Source organism: Pinus tabuliformis, chromosome Q, assembly GCF_031772625.1.
Source record: "Pinus tabuliformis cultivar Carrire ecotype Pingquan chromosome Q, CPIR1, whole genome shotgun sequence".
Lineage (NCBI taxonomy): Eukaryota > Viridiplantae > Streptophyta > Pinopsida > Pinales > Pinaceae > Pinus > Pinus tabuliformis.
Window position 1 is genome coordinate 947,193,965 of NC_142296.1, and position 21,148 is coordinate 947,215,112.

Sequence of the window (21,148 nt, forward strand, 5' to 3'; positions counted from 1 at the left end):
TTGGAATAGTAGAAACCCTTCTTTTGGCACATGTCAACTTGCCAAGAAATTCTTCCTTCATGCAAGTTAATGTCTCCAAAGTCAACGATAGTCAAACTAGTTCTAATCAAGATTTTGGCCTTCCTGCAACAATGACCTTTAAACTTTGGCCTCCTGCAACTTGGACCTGCAATTTTCGGCTTCCTGCAATTGTTACAGAAATCCTAATCCTCGCACATGTGAGAGAAAGATGGTCACAAAGATCAGATTTTGGTTTCTTCTTGAGATGCTCCCTTCTTCTAGGTCTTTGCTCCTTCTTGTCTTACCGTTCTTGCTTAGGATTGTATTGCAGAAGTATATCACAAATGAGGTCAAGTTCTTCTTATATATAACCTTCTCATGAGCTTGAATAGCCTCAAATTGGGCTGACTTCTTTTGGCAGGGCTGACTTGTGCTTGGAAGCTCATAAGGACTTTCTAGACTCTAAATAAATCCTTTTTCAAGATACAACATGCCCAATATGGTCTTATACAAATGATATTGACTCTCTTGACTCATGACATTAAATCTTATGACATGAAAAACCCTAGAAGCATGAAGAACATGCTTAACCTAGATGACCAATCAAAAGAAGCATGAAACCCATGCTTGAAAATAATATTTTTCTTTCTTCTTTTGCTTGTTACATAAGACATACATATTGACTTGAGTGCAATGACAATTATGAATACTGAAACTGGTTACATTTTCCAATACAACAAGCAAGTTTTTTTTCCAATTTTTAATGAGGTCATCCCAAGTTTTGACTCTCAGGGGGTTCTTAACAAGAGGTGCTCCTAGGTATTTAGACAAAAGGGTATTATGCTGAATTCCAAGAATTTTAGAAATATTTTTTTGAACGACAGAGGGTGTATTGAAGAAAAAATTTGGGATTTGTCGAAATTGATATTAGTTCCTGAAGCATCAGCAAAATCAAATAGAATAGTCTGGAAGATCAAGGCTTCTTTGGTTGTAGGTTGACCCATTAGTAGAGTGTCATCGATGAACTGCTAATGAGATGAAGGAGGATTGGAGGGCCTATTAGGGAGGTCTTTAAGAGAGCCCTTAGAGACGGTGCAATAAAGAGATCTTCCTAGACCTTCCACCATGAGGAGGAAAAGGGAAGTAGACAAAGGATTGCCTTGTTGTTCCTGCAGAAAGGAAGGAAGGTAGTGGAGGGGGATTCATTGACTAAGATAGAGAAGAAGACTTTTGATATCATATGCATTACCCATGAAATCCAAGCTTCAACGAAGCCAAAAACCTTAAACATATGAAATATAAACTACTCGCTGAGTTTGTCGAAGGCTTTCGACATGTCAAGTTTAATGATCTTACCTAGTTTTTTAGAGGTGGAATAAGTGGATGTGTTCATGGGCTGTAAGAATGCTGTCGAGAATTTGTCTCCCCTCTACATAAACTAATTGTTCTTGAGAGATTATTGCAGGTAGGAGAGGCTTTAATCTTTTCGCTTTGACTTTTGAGATTATGTTATAAATAATATTACAGAGAGCAATGGTCGTAATTCCTGATGTCAGCAGGGGTTTCAACTTGATTAGAGCTATGAGCATTGCATCTAGGAATATGAGCAAGGTTGGTGATTTCCTTGAATCTTCAACAATTTGCACCACATCCTTTCCAATAGTTTGCCATCACTCTTGGAAGAATTCAACAGTGAAACCATCTGGCCCTGGAGATTTATTTTTTGACATTTCCATCACTATTTCTCTATCTTTGTAGCAGTGACTTCTCTCATAAGCATATCATTCTGCTCTTCATTGATCATTCTTGGTATGTGTTCAATCATCTTCCCAATAGCTTAACTTCTATCTCTTACTGGTTTTGTTAGAAGCTCTTGAGAATTTTGCTTGAACTCCAAAGTTATTTCTTCATGACTCTCTACCTTTTGATTCTGGGTATTTCTGAGGTTGAGAATTTTATTTCACTACATATGCTGTATCATGAATCTATGGAATAATTTTGTATTCTTTTCCCCCTCTTTCAACCATTGCACCCTGGATTTCTGCCTCTATAGAATTTCCTCTTGCTTTAGTCATTCTTCAAGTTTCATTTGGATGATTGTTTCTTTGTTCTCTAGTTCCTTTGACTTGCCCTTCTTTATGATTTCTTGTTGTAGTTTTCAATTTCTTTTTCCAATCTCTACTTTTCTTCCTGTATGTTACCAAATTCCAGAACATTCCATTCTTTGCATTTCTGCCTTATGAATTTTAATTTTTGTTAGAATCGATACAGTGTTGCCTTCTATTGTATTTGCTTCATTCCACCATTTTTCAATGTTATTCTTGAATGAGGGATATCTCATCCAAAATGCCTCAAAACGAAAAGGTTTATTTCGTGGCATTCCTTTCCAATCTATGAGGAACCTATTGAATTTGTAACTTTGGTTGGTCTTCATAATGTTCTTTTGGTCACTTGATGTAATGATATTTATCATTATAAAGATTTTTTATAAATGCTCAAGTCAAAAGAAAATTTATTTTGATTCAGAGTCTCATTGCGACTTTTAAAAGATGTACATTTGATTTTTTTGGCTCCAAAAGTGACAAGTTGGATTCCCTCCAAGTCAAGTCGACCTTGGCCAAGGGACACATCCATTCACCCTAGACATAGCACTATATAAACACAACTCGAGCTTCTCATTTGGGCAATTCGCATACCTCTCTCAAGATAGTTTCTGGGCAAGTGAGTGAAGGACAAGAAGGACAAAGAAGGATGAAGAAGAAGGCTGAATTTTCCCTCTCCCCTCTCTCTCTAGAAACTTGCATGTTTGAAGGAATCTCTCTTTGTGATTCACAGTTTTTGGGGCAATTGTTGCAGGGGTCCGAATTTTTTTGGGTTACTGAGGCAACTGCTATAGGGTCGAAATTCTGGAAGTGTAGGATCAAGAGCAAAGTGTAGGATTAGTTTGGGTGACTTGACTTGGAGGAGAAGACTAGGCTTGACTTTAGGTCTAGGCGTGTCTGTCATTGAACAAGAAGAATTTGTCTATTGAAAAAAGGTTGCTTGGTTTTCCCCTGTAGTGGGTTTTCCTAGGGTAAATATTGTCTCTCTTTTGTGCATCGTGATTTCTACTGTTCTATTGTTCTTTATTGTTGAATTTTTGAAGTATAATTGCTGAATGATATATGGAATAAATTAAAGAGAAGATCTACATCAAAAGTAATTATCAGAATTTCAGAAACATTGTGCTAACTGTAATTGCACTAGAAAATCAATAGAGCCTAAGTACCTGTCAAGCTGTGATGCTACTTGAGAGGAGCTCCCTCACCTGTTAGTCTACGTGAAAACACCATTGTTACTTTCTAAGTCCACTAATTTTGAGCTTTCCAAAAATTTAGTGAAGAGCTATGATTTCTCATCCAATTTTCTAGTTCCTCCTTTTTCTCTTGTAGAGAGCTGATTAAGTTGAAATCCCCTCCCATTATCCAATACTTTCTCCCAACTATTTGCACCAAATTTTGAAGGCTTTGGATGAAGGATTTTATTTCCTTGAGTTGAGTTTGGCCATATAAATTGGTAATGAATCCCATGTTTGCGGATCCCAAAAGTTGAAATCTTGCTATTATGATTTTTTGAGTGGCTAGAGAATCTAGCAAAGTTATGTTATCATGGTTCCAGAGAATGGCTATGCCTCTCGTTGCTTCGCATGCATCATTAGCTATGGCTTGACAATTTCTCCAGATGCATTTGGAGATGTTTTAGAATAATTTCCATAGGGCATTAAGTTTTCCCATATTTCATCTTGATAGCTTATTTATACACTTGCTGGGAGGGCTTTTGTTAAATCTAGGTATATGCATAACCTTGCATATGATCTGTATTTGCCCAAATGGGTAGTTTTTGATACCATTATGAAGGACCTGATGGCATTTCCAATGCCCTGCGGCAATAAATATAGGCATATCCATGCTGGGGCTGAGTTCAAATCCTCTTTGTTCGGGTTGAATCTCTCAATTCAGAGTTTCATCTATAGTTCGACAAAGTTTAGAACAATGTTACTTGGGAGCAGGAGCGAAAGCGGGGAGCGAGAGTGACATTTTCAGAAGCTCCCGGTTTGGGAGCGAATCTCGGAGCAATTTTTAAAAAATATATATATATATATATATTTATATTTTGATACATATATGTCAACAAAAGCATGTAGAATGATGAATTAGATATAAAAAACATAAAAAACATAGATTGATCATTGAACCATATCACATCAATCATCTAGAAGTTATAATCTTCATCAACCATGCCCACAAGTTAGTAACATACATATTGCAACTGCAACATATTGAGTCTCGTGAATCATGATTCATCAAATTCAATCTTAAAGTTTCAACTTCAAGCTTTCAAAATTGAAAATTCAATATATAACATTTATCATCAATGATCACCAAAGATGTACTTGTAAGCTAAGTTTAATCATTACCAATGAGTTATAATTGCCAACTTCAAACTTCAAACTTTCATTGTCACAGCCATATATTGTTTACAAAAAATATCATTATGATATGAAAGAGTCAAGAGTCAAGGACTCAAGACTCAACAACTATGAAAACTAATAGAAACTAGAAAAGACAAGTAAACTGTAAATCTACATGTGGCCCTTGCCACGAGAGTCCCCTGTATGAGCAGGTCGTGGTGGTCTTCTAGGAGTCTCCTGCACAGATCGATGACCAGAACTAGAAGGCACATGCCCTCCACGTGAGGGTGTAGATGGAGGTGGCGACAACAAAGGAGCAAGACTCAGAACTCGAGCACTGCTACTGGATGGTGGAGGTGGCATGGCTGCTGCAGCTGCTTAATCTTCATCCCTTATAAGTTCCTCTTCCAGTTCTTCAAGATGTATAGTGCCATCCTCCAAATTGTCATCCTCTAGGTGGTTGTCCCAAATTTTATATGTTGGATCCTCATAAGCCCGATCATAGTAATGACTCAACAACCTCAAGTTGTAGTGCACATAAACCAAGCTTTTTGCCCGGTTTTCATTGAGTTTGTTTCTTTTCACATTATGTATGAAGCTGTAGGTTCTCCAACACCTCTCTGCAGAAGTAGTTACAACCTGTGATAGAACTTTTTTTGCCAATTTTGGCAAAAGTCCTTGGCCACCATATGTTTCCCACCATGTGAGAGAATCAAATCTATCTTTGTCTTCCATTGCATGGAAGCCACCAAACAAACCAGTGCCACTGAAGTATCTGCCTATTTCAAGGCGCACAATTGCACATTTCTCCCTGTCAGGTATCAACTTTTCTAATGCATCCAAATATCCTCCAGTTACCTCTGCATCTAAATGGGGTTTGGTTCTAATCCCACCCCCTGGTGCAGGTTGGCCCAACCAAGATGTAGAGTAGTACTGTAGTATTTTGGCGTAAGGATATATGCCAAGCAATGTAGTGGAAGATTAATTTTATTCCACCGTACACACACACACAATCGTGAATCAATTTGTACAAGTCGGGCTCTTTGTTATGAACAATATCTTTTATTTTCCCCAACATGGTATCCATTTGCTCATACACCTCGCCAATCACTGGTTTACCGTTTATCTGTATCTGCAAACCGAATCATGTGGTAAATGGGCTTGGTGAAATCCAATACTTACCTCACACTTGACCAAAACATGCCATCAAGAGCGGCCTCCTCACCAGTTCAAAACCTCCCCTGTCAGCTGCATTTGTAGCCCTTTCCTTTAATACCTGCCAGTGTGGACTTGATACCATGCTAGCCAATGACTCTCTTACCTTCAAAAGGCGCTTGAAGATGAGGTAATAGCTACCAAATCTAGTCCTCGCAATCTTCAACAACTCCAGTCTTGAGTGACTACGGAAAAGGCCATGGGTATTGCTATGATTTGTAATAAATTTTACCATTTGTTTGCCTTTCTTGTACAAATCACCAATCCATTTGTATTGTTCATTGTTGTTCTTAACAACATCACGCATCAAAAGGTTCAATGTGTGAACCAAACACCCAGACCAAAATATGTTGGGGTATTTATCCTCAATAATTGCTCCCGCTGCCTTACAATTATGAGCGTTATTAGTGATGACTTGGATGACATTGTATGGCCAAATACGGTCAATTGTTTCAAGTAATGCTTCTGCAATGTTGATGGTGGTCTTGAACTTGTCTGAGTAATCATATGCATTTAGAAAGATGGCACCACTAACAGACACAGCAAGAACACTTATCAATGGCTTGCCTTTTACATTTGTCCATCCATCAGATACAATGGACACCCTGTGGTCAGTCCAAGAACTTGTCATTCTATTCAAAGAATGTGATATTTTTGCTTTTTCATGATCAAGTCCAACGGTTCTTGCCTTGTCATACCCAGGGCTCTTGTATCCTTTAGGGGCATCATTTATGGCAGAAACCATTTCGTGCCAATAAGGTGAGCGAAGAACATTGAATGGTATCCCACATGCATAGAGAAACCTGTAAACTTTTGAATCCACATCATTCCTACACCCCTCATCAAGGAAATCTGATATGGTTCTACGCCTTAAAGCTGGTGACCCTATGCCTCCATATCCACTACCTTGGGAGGATGCTGAAGGAGTTCTTTGTGCTTGTGATTGTGAGCTTGGTTCAAAGAAACTCCTTGATTTTTTAGATTTGTATTGGGCTTCCTCCTCTACCCTTATGTATTTAGCTCTATCTGTTGCTGACACAACTGCACAAGTTTTGATTCCTATTTGTTTATCTCCATCCCATGGCCTTTTCCCGCAGAGGTGTTTTCTGGCACGGGTGTATGAACCTGTGTAATTATTGTTGCAATGGGGGCAATGAAATTTAGTGGTTCCACCCCCTTTCCCTGCTTCAGGCCTGTTAACATATTTCCACAATGGGGTTTGGTCTTGTTTAGTTTTTTGAGAGTCATGTTCACCCTCCTCCAGCTCCTCCTCACTGGGTTTTTCATCAGATCCACTTTCTCCAGCTTCTTCATCCCCCTCTTCATTTTGGCCCCTCCATTTCCTACTCTCTAGCACCATAATGACTAGAAAAGGGACCAAGAAGAAGAAAACGCCAAGAAATATAACCAGGTCCATAATGTTTGATATTTGTAGGCTTTTGAATTTGCAAAAGCTAATGGGAATGGGAATGAGAAAATTAAAAATGTATTTAGTTTTACTATTTACTATTTATTAATTTAATTTATTTAGATTCATGATTCATTTACTAAATAAGTTATACATTTACTAAATTACTAACTAAACTAAACTAAATTACTAAATTACTGAGTAACTAAAGTTTAAACTACTAAATTAATAAGTTACTGACCTCCTTGCAGGCTTGCTCCTTGCTCCTCGACGCTCGCTCTCTCACTCCTTTGCATAATCTCCTTGGCTCTCCTTAACTCATTCAAGTCACAATGAAATACAAAATGCCCCCCAAGCCCTTATAAATATATATATATATATATATATATATTTTTGTTCTTCGTTAAATAATTTTTTTTGGCGTCCGCGATTTTTTTTTTTCGCGCTTTTCGCTCCCAACGGCGCGCACATTGCTCCCGGAGCGAAAATTAAAAGCCCGAGAGCGATCGCTCCCGGGCTTTAATTTTCACTTCGAGAGCGACACTCCTGCAGTCACAGGGAGCTCAAATTTTTTTATCAGGAGCGTGCTCCCGAAATTGCTCCCGTTCAGGAGTGCGCTTCCGACCCGCTCCCGCCCGGAGCGCGGATTGGGAGTGGGCTTGAGGGGGGGGTGCTCCCCCGCAACTTTGGTTTAGAAAATAGCCCCCCACCCCCCAAAATATATCGCTCCCGTTCGGGAGCGCGCTCCTGACCCGCTCCCGCCCGGAGCGTGGATTGGGAGCGGGCTTGAGGGGGGGGGCACGCTCCCCCGCAACTTTGGTTTAGAAAATAGCCCCCCACCCCCCAAAATATTATATCCCTGCCCTTTATGTTGTTGAAAATGACCGTGAAAAGACCCATTGAGGCTAATTTAAGTTCAATATCTCCCTTTATATGCCAACTTTTTCTGATCCACCCTATGAGTGTTTTCTTTGAGGGCCAGGTGCCCACAAATTTACAAATTAGTGCATTGTCCTTCATGTATTGTATTTTTTCTCCCACTTTGTCTAATATGATTTCATACAACGGAGATTTTGCTGTTTGTCGGAGGCATGTACTTGCATTCCCTGAGCTTTTCACTTGTTGGTTCACCTGCCATGTTTCATTTTTTCCTCCCTCTTATTTCTCTTTTGGTGTTGATTAAAATTGCATGTTGTTCCTTGTTGAGCTAAGATTGTTGGGTCTATGAGATGTATTTGTGGTGGCTCGTCCCACCATGATATTGTTGAAGGAGGGGTTGTCCTATCGGGGGAGCCATGCGAGTCCAAGAGCAGGGGTGATCAATAAACCCTAGTTGAGCAATATGGTTCAGGGATTGATTCTGGAGCTCTCCTCAGTTCTTAACTTCTCGACTTATTTCGTTTTCAATTTATTTTTTTTACTTATCATAAGAAAAGTGAGTTAATCTAATGAAATGCAAAAGATATTTGCATTGGTGAATTAGATGAATCTCAACTATTGATCTTAAGTGATGTTGAGATTTAATCTCAGTTGTCAATCACTTTGGAGATAAGGGTTGTGGATTTGATCAATGACTCAAACTTGTAAAAGGAAGGCTAGGCTAAGGGAGAAGACATATCTTTTGAGCACAAGGCACAATAAGGTAGTGAGATCTCAGAGATTGGGTGGAGGAGGACATTCTTCCAAGTGTACAAAGTCCAAGGAGTGCAAGTGGTGGCAAGGGAGAATGATCCTGATCAACCAACAAGATCAAAGGACAGATTTTGGAGGATTTGATTGGTTGGAAAATTTCTAATATTTTGCTGTTTGTATTTTTCCTTAAAGGGCCATTATCTTAGCAAGGGAGCACTTGTATGCTAAAGATTATTTTTAACGAGTCGGTAGATTTGAGGGACAAAAAATATTGTGTTCATGTGTTTGAGATTGGTGTAGTATTTTTGCTTTTGCTGTTATATTTTATTTATGTTGGAATCTCAACAATGCTTTTTTATTTAGTAGATTTGCAATAATAATTAATTTACAACAAGGAATCTACTAGGTTAATAAGTAGCCGACAGCTGGGGTTAGAGAAATTAACATGGTATCCTATGTCACATGGTCTGGGTTAGGCAATGACTAAGTTCGATTCGGGTTCAAATTTTTCTATAATGTTTGGCTCTATATATTTTATATTTAAGTTAGTCATATATATTTTATACTTATTAATCAAAATTCCTATTCACATGTTTATTGATGTGTTTAGGAATTTTGATTAATGAATATAAAATATATATGAATAACTTAATCATGATAAAATGCAATCCTCATCATTGTTATTGAAATTTAAAGAAAAAGTAGAACATATTATTTAACTTCAAAATTAAAATGATCTTTGGAAGGTTGACTCGTTGACTCGTGAGCAGATAGCACAAAGGCCCAACTCACCAAGCTGTGAGCAGTGTCACAAACAACACTTAAATTCTGAATAGAGAGGACTACTTTTCTGACCCATGAGTACTAAACATGTTCACTGTTTTGGTAGAAGGTAGGACATATGGAGGCTTGACCATAGAATGTGACATCGTAACGATGGAGAATGGTAATAAAAGAATGAAATGTTGCAAGGGCACAAGCAACAAGGTTTACGAGTCAACTACACAATAGGCCTACAGGGTAACATTGACACATAATCGACAAGCATGATGGAGAAATGCACTAGCGACAAAGGGCTTTAGCATGCCAAAATTCGATAATCATGCCGCAAGTCCCATGTTATTTTTTTTTTAACAACAAATTTTAAAACCCTAGATCAAACCTAAAGCTAATCCTGATGTTTTTCAATTAAATTAGTGATTCAATTTGTCTTGAGGTTTGTCTTTTAGGTTCGATGGACTTGGACAAACCTAATTTTTTTTTTGTGTTCGTTGAATTTCGAATCTGAGCCTTCAGGTTCAGTGAACTGTGTGACTTAGATGCTATGAAATAGTTTTCTTTGAAGGATGACCTGTCTTTAGTTCCATAGATATAGCACATGACACAGTCTTATCAGGGTTCTCTCCTGTATAGCAGCCATATGAAGATCACTACCCCTCAGCTGCAACTCTGATCACTCTCTCAACTTTTTCAACAAACCCTGCCCCAGAAAGTCGAAATCTTGATCAACTCGGTGTGTTCTCTAAGTGACCCTCAAGCCTCTTCTTATACTTTTCTTGTTGACAAATCAATGACTGAGAAAGTCCCTAATCAACGGCTAAGATTAGATCTCGCTTGATCCATGACTTTTGGACCATTCTAACATAGTTTTATATTAATCCACATTAATATTTTATTTTCCTTAAGTTTAGACTTAGGGACTCCATTAAAAATATTAATTATTTTAATATCTCCCAAACTGTTTAGAATCTGCCCAAACCCTTTCTGGGTATTTGAGATCTCATGCGCCTTAGCCTCTCCACCTATTTTCGCGGCTAGAGCACATCCGATGCTACCCCAAATCAACACTCCCTCTTAGCGAGGATTGTGCTCTAGCAATACTTCTCACTGAGCATCACTCTGATCATCGGACATCAGTCCTTGTGTTGATGCTAGGCCTGTTGCCCATCATCTGCATTGCTGCGTCTCGTACTGCTACCCATGGCCTTGCCACTGCTGCATCCGTATGGTAGCTCCCTCTCATCCTGCTGCATCGTGCTTCCTATAGCACTGCCACGGCTAACTGCTGCACTGCAACTTAGTTACTGAGAAGTAAGTAACTGATCTCCCAACTCTGACATCTCTGTCAGGCTAGAGACACCCATGATGCTAAAACTGCCTCTGTCACTGACAAGTGCTCCCCCTCTCTGACCTCTGCACTGTTGCAACAATCCCATGCATCTCGCATTGCTGCCTCACGCTCTCCTGGGAATCCTGCACTGTGGCTCCCTCTGTCGCTCCAGCCACAACCATCTCTACTAACATCTGCCAATATTGCTACTCCTCATCGGGGCTCCCGTAACAAGGTCTAATCCGAGAGGTTGGGTACCTTGAGGATCCTGCCCCTCATCGCCTGTAGTCTGTCTGACTACAACTCGATGTCTCCCCACTTCCGCTTAAGTGGCATGTGAGCACTCATGGCACAGTCATCATCTGTCTCCACTTCCTTCTCCGCCCTTGCTGGCGTAGCCTTGGTCTCAAAGGCCTCTCTCTTGCTCTTCTTCCTTAGACACTGGGTCGCATAATGACCTAGTTCCCCACAGTGGAAGCATTTGACCTTGGAGAGGTCCTTCTTCTTCCGCTTTTCCTGCTTTCCCTCAGATGCTAGGGCAACATCCACCTCTTCCTCTTTCTTGATTCTGACCCCCTTGCCGTTGCTTCCCCCCTTGGTCACTCTCCTAATCTCTTCCTGGCAAAGAGCCGCACATAGTTCCTCCCAATCTGGAAGGGTCGCCCTGCCTAGTATGCTCTAGAAAAACACCTCCCAGTCTTTTGAGATTGCATTCAGGGCTGTTCTCACCATCAATTCTGTATCCGACGTGGCCCCTATGGAAGTCAGCTGATCCCGGATCTCCTTCAATCGACCGAGGAAGGTGTCGATTTGTTCTCCCTTCTGCATCTGGTATGACCGTAGCTGATTTTCTAGTAGCGTCTTCCTCTACACAAAAGTATGTTGATACAATTTTGTCAGGGCCTCCCACATCTCTTGTGCCGTGTTCTTCTCGGCAATATGTGGTACTACATGGTCCTTGACCTCGTCAAGGATGATGCTCTTAGCCCTTGCCATTGCATCCTCGTACCTATCGTTATCAGCCGGGTCAGCTGGGACTGCTATCGTCTTCAAGGCGAAGTGCTTGACACGATTTCTGTCAAGGACGAATAAGATTATGGCCTTCCAGACTACGAAGTTTGAGGCTCTGTCTAGTCTGTCTTGGTCTCTTCTTCGTGCACTGCCATTTCGCTGCTCCTCTACTTCCCTCTTGGAAGTTCTTGGTGTGACTCCCTCTGAGCCTCGATTTCCCTCTTGGAAACCCTTCTGCCAATGTTGAGATGCCCCCACTCCGATCGTTAGTGCAGCTGCACCACTGATCTGGATTTCTTGGCTAGAAATCCTCGGTAGCAACTCCCTCCTCCTTGGTCTTGCACTGTTAGGTACTGTTCTGACTACAGTACCTCACCAGCTCCACTCTGCAACTTACCCACAGCCTCCTAAACCCCAACAAATTGAAGGTTAGAGCTCCTAGGATCTGCGCAATCCCGACACCAGCAAAATTCGCACCTCTTGGCCACGGGCGTCAATCCTTCCTGACTGAGAAGGATGACAGGGCACTACGCAAGTCAAATATGCTCCTCTTTGTTACTGTGCTGATCCTCTTCCCAGGTCAACCTTGATGACGTAGGCATTGCGTCATCCCTTCCTTGCTGCTACTCTGTTAGGAACAACTTCTGTCACTTGGGACAACTGTTTTTTGCTGCTGCTGCTCTGCTCGGCTAATGTCCTCAGTTTTCTTGTGATCTGCAACCACGCTCTGATACCATGTTGGAATTTCTAAGCCTATTTGTTAGAAACCCTTCATGTACTTTCTGATTTGTTTCTACCTACTTGTTCTAATTAATTAACAAGTTATTTACCATGTAAATACTGAAATAAATACAAGTACATGCTCAACACATTACAGATAATCAACTGAAGGAAACAAAACAAGCACACAAGTGACACCGTTATTTTTGGACTAATGTCCCCGGAAAAACCCAATGCAGGAAAACCGGTGCAGCTATCTGAGGGTTTTAATTATTAAGCAGTTTTAGAATACAATCTGGTTGCCAAAACTAGCTCACCCAACAAAGAAAAATCTCGGCAGTAGTACCTCTCCTTTAGAGATAGTTATTCCGGCTGAAACCCCGGATAAACACTCTGACAGCTCCTCAGCTCCAATCTGTCCCACGAAAACCCCAACGTCAGCCTTTAGGGACTGCATCAGCCCTTTCTGGCCCAGCATCACCCTAGCTCCCCTTGCGTCAGCCTCTGGAGGCACTGCGTCAGCCCTTAGAGCCTCTGCGTCACCCATGTTGGCTCTTTGAGGCACTGCGCAGCTCCTTGCTAGCTCTGCGTGAGCCCTGGATGGCTCTGTGTGAACCCTTGGCTGGTTTTGCGTCCCTCTCTCCCGGCTACTGCGCTGATCCTCCCTGTTCTGTTTTTGCCTCTTTGCTTCTATATTCACTGCCCCTCAGCTGCAACTCTGATCACTCTCTCAACTTTCTTAGCAAACCCTACCCCAGAAAGTCGAAATCTTGATCAACTCGGTGTGTTCTCCAAGTGACCCTCAAGCCTCTTCTTATACTTTTCTTGTTGACAAATCAATGGCCGAGATTAAGTCCCTAATCAACGGCTAAGATTAGATCTGGCTTGATCCATGACTTTTGGACCATTCTAACACAGTTTTATATTAATTCACATTAATATTTTATTTTCCCTAAGTTTAGACTTAGGGACTCCATTAAAAATATTAATTATTTCAATATCTCCCAAACTGTTTAGAATCTGCCCAAACCCTTTCTAGGTATTGGATATCTCATGTGCCTTAGCCTCTCCACCAATTTTCGTGGCTAGAGCACATCCGATGCTACCCCAAATCAACAAAGAGGACTATGAGGAGACATTTTCTCTAGTTGTCAGGTACACTTTTGTTAGAACTGTTATTTTTGTTGCTTCTATTATGGGTTGGAAATTACATCATGTGGATGTGGAGACCACTTTCCTCAACGGAGTAATTGAGGAAGAAGTGTTCATAGAGCTACCTTAGGGCTTTGAGGTACATGAGAGGAAATCTCATGTTTGTAGACTAAATAAGGCTTTGTACGGACCTCAAGCATGGTATTCTTAGATAGATGGATATTTGCTGAGTCTTGGTTGATCTTGTTATCATGTGACTTGTTTCTGACAGGAGCAAAAGGACTCAGATGATAGAGGGAGCAACAGTGCTAGGAGGATTTACCTCCGTGATAGAGGGAGCAGTCAAGATTTGCTTCAATGATAGAGGGAGCAATCAAGCTCTGCTTCAATGTCTGAGGGAGCTGATCTCTGAGTTTGAGATGGAGGATCTTGATTGGATACATTACTTCTTGGGACTAGAAGTATGGTAGACGCCGGGTGAGATCTTCCTTGGTCTAAGGAAGCATATTATTACGATCCTTCAAAGATTTGGGATGATGGATAGCCAGTCCATGGTCAGTCCCATGGTAACTAATCTGAAGAAACTAAGTGGCAGTGGGAGCAACCAATATTGCTACAATAGGATCTGCTTTAGCATCAAGCAAATGTGGTGATGAAACCGGTTAGTGTATGGTTGAGCCAAGGCATGCGACACAACATGTGTTGAGGTACAACATGGTACAGTTGGATATGAAATGAGATGTGACGAAGTACAACTGCATGGATATATAGATTTAGAATGGGAAGAGAGTGTTGAATACAGGAAGAGCACATCGGGATGATGATTCAGGTTGGATTCTGCTTGCGCAGGAAGCAGACATCTGTCACACTCAGGATTGCAGAGGTTGAGTATATTGCAGCTAATTTGGCGAGTTGTGAAGTAGTGTGGCTTCAGACGCAATTTGCAGGATTGTTTGATCAAATGTTGGAGACGACCATGATGACAAGTCGAAGCGCTTTAAGATCAAGTATCGGGATATGGTACATGCGGGAGCAGTGAGGCTCCAATTCATTTCTACAAACGAGTAGGATTGTTGACATTCTCACAAGGCCTTTGTCTTAGGATGAAGTTTGTATACTTCAGGGACAAGCTTGGAGTGGTTGAGAATGCTTCCCTTGGTTAAAGGGAGTGTTGATGTTGTAGCATCAAGGGGTGAAGATTCTCCCTAGATTAGGATATTGACAGTTCATGGGTAATGACTGGGGGCCATGTAATGTGGCTAGGGAAATTGGCCCTGTGAGCATCAAGGCCCAGAGTGTTCCCTTGGTTAGGGGTTACTTGTTCATATTGCCAAGGGTTACTTGGCTAGTGGGTTGAGTGAGTGCCTATAGCATCGGGCAAGTGATTTGCCATTAAACAACATTTGAGGAGATGTGGGAAGGGTATATGGGCCCAGGGTTTCACCATGTGTCACGGGGTGCCTAATTCCAAGTGACGATTTGGTGGATTGGTGAAACAAGGACTAGTAACGTGTTTAGGGGCTACTAGACCAATCAATGGGTAATTGGCTTGTGGATGACTAGATCCATTTGCAAAGGGTATATGTCTAGTGGGTGACTAGATTCCTTTGCATGATGCTTTCCAGGTAGCTTTGGTATAGAACATGAAGTGGATGGATTCATCAACATAGCTGAGCTCATTCAACCTTTTCTTGGGATGGAGAAATTTTTAAACAAAGAGATACATTTGAAGAAGTCAATGTGAATACCTCCATAGCTAAGAGGGAGTGTTGAATTTTGGGATAGCTATGGTTGATATTCCCAACTACTCCAAGTTGGCCCTAAAAAGAAAATGAAAAGAAGAAAATTTAGAATTTAAAATTGAATTTATGTTGCCTCCAAAAGTCAAATCGGCTCCTCCAAAAGGTCAAGTCAGCCCAACACATAGACACATCAATTCAGGCTCATTTGATGACTATATAAAGGCCATTTGACCTCTTACATTGTACACCAATTTTGATAACAACAAGACAAAGTATCTTTTGTTCATCTATGCAAAAGGAAGTGAAGAGGAGCAATCTGAAGTTTGACCACATAGTCCAGCGTTGACCAAGTTATCTTGTCTTTGTTTGACCTCCTTTTGACTTCGTACGTGTAGGAGCAAATTGTTACGTTTTTGTATATTTTTCTAAGCTGAAGATTGAATTTCTGTGGAAGAGTAGGAGGCCGAAATTCACCCTAGTTGACCAAAGCTGAACGAAGTTTATGGGTAGTTTGACTAGATTTATGGGTAGTTTGACTAGGGCTCATTGACTGGTCAATTTGACTTTATTTTTGACTGGAAGATCATATTGTATCTCTTGTTGAATTGGACAATTTCTCTAAGAAAAGGTTATTGGGTTTTTCCCTAGTTAGGGTTTTCCTAGGGTAAAATTTTTGTGTCTCTTGTGTTTGGCTCTCTTTATGATCCTACTGTCATTTTTGTTTCTAATGTTGAGATCTTCTGTGTAATTGCTTAATGATGAATGTGAGCACATGAAGGATTAAATTAAAGAAGTCATAAGAAGTAATTATTGGATTAGAAGGTCTTTTAAATTCAACAAAGAATTTGACAGGTAAGAAGATCAATGTCATGAGGTCAGATAATGGGGGAGAGTACACCTTTAATGACTTCAAGGACTTCTTCAAGGAGGCAGGGATCAAGAGGGAGATGATAGTTTCGTACGACCCTCAACAAATGGGGTTGTAGATAGAAATTATGGCTCCATCATCGGTTTTGCCAAGCCAATGATACATGACCAAGAGCTGCCTATGTTTCTTTGGGCAAAGATGTGTAACACTACAATATATGTGCAAAGTAGGAGTCCTTACAGGATAATGGGGGACAAGACTCTTGAGGAGGCATTCATAGAGGTGAAGCCAGAGATGGGACATTCGAGAATCTTTAGTTGTTCAATATACATCCATGTTCCTATGAAGAACAAGACGATCAATGTCTCGAGGTTTGATAATGGGGGAACTTCATAACAACGTAGAGGAAAACAATTGTGAGTAGAAATGTTAAGTTCGAGGAGAACTTGGCATCTAAAAAGTCTTATGAGTTGCCACTAGCAGTGATAGAGGACAAGGAGCAGGATGCTTAAATGGAGAACAACATGCAGAGACTTCGAGTTCAAGGAGTCAACCTTTAGGTTGGGAGGAGTCAGTAGCTCCTTCCAGTTCTCTCAGGGGGCCAAGTGGTTTGAGCAGACATTGAAGGATGTTTGGGAGCATGTGGAGGCTTATAGGAGCAAATGTAGAGAGAGAAGGCCTCCGAAGAAGTGCCAGATTGCATGGCAATAATAACTAACATTATTGAGGAGGAAACAAACTAAGGGGTTTGGAGAAAAGCCATGGTGAAGGATGATGCACGAGACATTGTGCCAAGATTGGAGGGAAAACCAGTCCCAGGTGGCTCTTTAGGAATTACCTTCCTTGCTATGAGGGAGTGTTGATGTTTGTAGCATCAAATAGGTGCTTCTGCATAGGTCTAAGTGTCTAGACATGTAGAAGTGGTCCAAAGTGACTCTTAACCTTAGCAATTACTTTATTTAAAGGAGTTATTAAAGTAATTGTCTTTTATAAGAAAAAGTGAGTTAAAATCTAAGGAAATGCAAAAGTTATTTGCATTAATAAATTAGATGAAACTCAATCGTTGATCTCAAGTGATATTGAGCTCTAATCTCAATTGTTAATCTTATTGGAGATTAGAGTTGTGGATTTGGTCAATAACTCGAACTTATAAAAGGAAGGCCAGGCTAAGGGAGAAGACCCATCTTTTGAGCACAATAAACAGTGAGATAGTGAGATTTCAGTGATTGGGTGGTGAAGGACATTCATCCAAGTGTATAGAGTCCGAGGAGGAGTGCAAGGGGTAGCAATGGAGAAGGATCCGGATCAGCCAGCAAGGGAGAAGGATCCAAATCAGCTAGCAAGATTGAAGGACAGGTTTTGGAGGGTTTTATCAGTGGGAAAATTTCCAGGTTTTTGCTGTTTGTATTTTTCCTTCAAGGGCCATTATCCCAGTAAGGGAACCCTTGTATGCTGAAGATTATTATTAATGAATCAACAGATTTGAAGGGTAAGAATTAATGTGTGCATATGTTTGAGATTGGTGTATTATTTTTGTTTCCGCTGTTATATTTTATTTGTGTTAAATTCTCAACATTGCATTTTATTCAGTAGATCTGCAGTAGTAATTATTTTACAGCAAGGATTCTGCTAGGTTAATAATTATCCAGTAGCTGGGGTTAGAAATATTAACATTAATATCTCTTCAAACTTTAAAAATAAATTGGATATTAGTCTCTAGATCTCTTTATCAGTTCAAGTTAGGAAGACAGTCATCCTTTACAATGATTTAGCTTGATTGACTCATAGGATTTCCTGCCTAGAGAGGAGAAATTTTCCTTCCTTTGGTTTGAAGAGTGGGGCAAGGCCATCAGGGTGACAATGGGTGGCTTGCGTGAGAGTTGCCTCTAGGTTCTCCCAGTTAGGTTTGGGCTTTTCCTCCTAGGTGAGAGTTTGACTGGTAACATATGCCTTTGACCTCATTCGAGATCTGGTCATGTATCACATCAGCCTTGTCATCGTTAATGTTTGCTACCACAATTCCTTTTGGATTATCAGCCTTTGGATTATGGTTTCCAAAGTATATCGAGCTGTCTTGTGGCTCCTCCTTGTTTTCACATTTGGCCCTAGATCCTTTCCATATTTCCACTAGTTCATCCCTTGACACAAAGATTGATTTTTGGAAGGTCTTTTCTTCATCCTCCATATAATTGACTTGCTCCTCCTCGATATTGCCCTAGCTCAGCATAATCTATTTTCTTTTCTCAATATTAGACATTCTTTTCTTTGTAATATGATCATGTAGGAGTGTCTGGATGTCTGTTGAGTTGTTTTACATTTTCAAATCGTGTTTGATATTTTTGTGACGTTAGGATTAATGGTAATTTAACCATGGATTTCTGGGAGGCTGCATGTTTCAGATGCTAAAAGTTGGATTCTGACCGTTGGCTTTTTTCTTTACAATAGGTGTGGGCTGTTGCAGATTCAAAACGCCAAGGTTTTCTTGGATTCAAGGAGTTTGTTATGGCAATGCAGGTTTTTACTTATATCTTTACTTTTGGTTTTGTAAATACATATGTGGTACCTAGTATGGAATAGGGATTCGTGTTGTAGTAATTGCCTGGATTATGTTGAACAGATAATTTCTCTAGCACAGAGTGGAAATGAGATAACTGCTGACATTCTGAAGAATACAGGTGAAGGTTTCTAGAGGTTTACAATTACTTTGTGTGTCTTGCAATGTATCACATTGATCAGATGTTGCTTCTATCACATTCTACCTACTTACAATCCAAATCAATAGATAATTAGTAGTATTGGTCCTGTATCTTTAACTTAGAAAGTTCACCCTTTACTAATACAGGCTGGTTGATTTAATCTAATGTATCCATCAGATTTGGAGATGATCAGTCCTCCAGCAATGGAAGGGTTGGATGAGATGATATCTGTACGTGTTGTTCTGAATATTTTTGCTTTCTTTTGGTCTCTCCAAAGACATTCATTCACATTTGTCATTTTCATATCTAGTTCTGAATACAATATTGCATTATTTTGGAACTGGAAATGTACAGAAAGGAAGACGATCACCCATGAAAAAGGGAGCAGATTCAAATGGTAATGATATATTTTTTAATGGTACAATTTGAGTGAACTTATATGATCCACCCTAAAAAAGAACTGAAATTTTGGTGTCTGGATTCTAATCATATGAAATGTGCACGATGTTAGCAGGTACATCAACTCGAGCACAGATGGAGTCAGCTCAGTGGTTTACATCAAAATCTACAAAGAAGGTATTTTGGTAATGAAATGAAGTTGTGGCACTTTTGTTGTTTTTTGAAGTGATGGAAGTGTACAATCTTCCATCAATACTTTCTCATGTTCTGTAAGAGGATAAATCACAGCAGTTAATTACTTTTGAGAGGAAATATATCTATCAAGTGGCTTTAGAGATTATATTTCTATATTGTTTTTATAAATATATTCAAGCCTGCCAATAGATTGTATTTGATATCAAGCTCTAGCCAAAACTCATTATGTTATAAATGCCTTATACTTGTGAATAGAAAACTCCAAATGCAAGTACCTTGCGGTGAAATGTAACATAATGTTTTTTTTTACAATCTAGAGTGCACTGAATGTTAATTCCTTTTTCTCTCCCATGGTTGTTATTGGACCTGTTTTAAGGACATTTGAAAAGCATTTCAGGTGTGTTTGAGGGTGTTCCTACTTGCCCCACTTTTTGCATTCCAAGATCTTGGAATACACAAGTGTTTGCCAGATTTTAGTTTTTAGGTTAATTAAGTTAGAGTTGTAATCTAAGTCACATGACACTGGCATATGGGACACTTGGGACACATGGATATGAGTGTCTGACATAGGATACATCGACTTTTGAAATGTGACACAGGGGACTTGCCTTATATATATATTAAAAAGAAATTAGATATATTAAAATATTGCAATTGCAAAAATAAATATATAAATGTAAAGATTCAATTTTTTAGAACATTTATAAATCGTTGATAAAACTAGTTCCATCTTTTTCCTAGGTAACATATCTTGGAGACAACTGTCAGGCACTTCTTCTCATTCCAAGGATGGTCCACAGAGTAAACCTTAGTTTTTTCAGGGCATAAGGTCAGGTCAAAAACAGAGCTTAAAGCTGTTACAACAATATGCTCATTATGAGGTCAACATGTCACTTATGGGAATAGAAACTGGGTGGGAAGGATAATACGTCATCCCAAAACCACTTGGATTAGACCCAATTGATGATAAAACCAGTTACTATATCAAATACACAAGAAATTAGAATATTAAAAAAATCAGTACACCTAAAATAAAGGTTTAGAAGTTAGAACCATAAACTACAGTTTTCTCATCAATTCATCTAATGTCATCAAAACCAAAATGTATTACATTAGATACTGATAATGTAGGTGGGATTTGGGAATGCTTATGGCATATACACAATAAGTTAGATACTAGATGGAATGGACTTTTTCTTTCTCGAGCTTGCTATTTTGCTATAGCAGGGTTATTTGCAGCGCGCTGGCAACTCCATTTGCAGCATATGGAGCAGTAACAACAATATATGGACTTGGAGGAGCGGTGCAACATGGGCAACATCAACATTGACATTCTTCCCTCTTCTTTGACCTTTACCAGCAGCCCTTGATGATTAAGCCATGATTTTTAGGTATGAATGAAAAATAACATTGCTATTGGAGAAATGCCAAATCTAGGGCTCAAGGTCAGGTCAAAAGCAGGGCTCAAAGCTGTTACAACAATATACTCATTTTGATCTCAACATGTCACTTATGGGAGTAGAACCTGACTGGGAAGGATAATGCTTCAT

At 39.9% G+C, this 21,148-nt stretch overlaps 1 protein-coding gene across 3 annotated transcripts in view; it reads left to right on the top strand.

Annotated features, from left to right (window-relative positions):
* LOC149222608 (EH domain-containing protein 1-like) overlaps positions 1–21,148 on the top strand; it is a 232,063-nt gene that overhangs the window by 56,835 nt on the left and 154,080 nt on the right. For 2 of the 3 annotated variants that reach the window (XM_089385522.1, XM_089385521.1), the window contains exons 3-7: positions 18,754–18,822; positions 18,926–18,983; positions 19,182–19,234; positions 19,359–19,401; positions 19,516–19,580. In XM_089385522.1, the coding sequence (XP_089241648.1) occupies positions 18,754–18,822; positions 18,926–18,983; positions 19,182–19,234; positions 19,359–19,401; positions 19,516–19,580 (288 nt within the window). The remainder of the gene's footprint in view (positions 1–18,753; positions 18,823–18,925; positions 18,984–19,181; positions 19,235–19,358; positions 19,402–19,515; positions 19,581–21,148) is intronic. The other variant, XM_089385523.1, reaches the window with a different exon arrangement.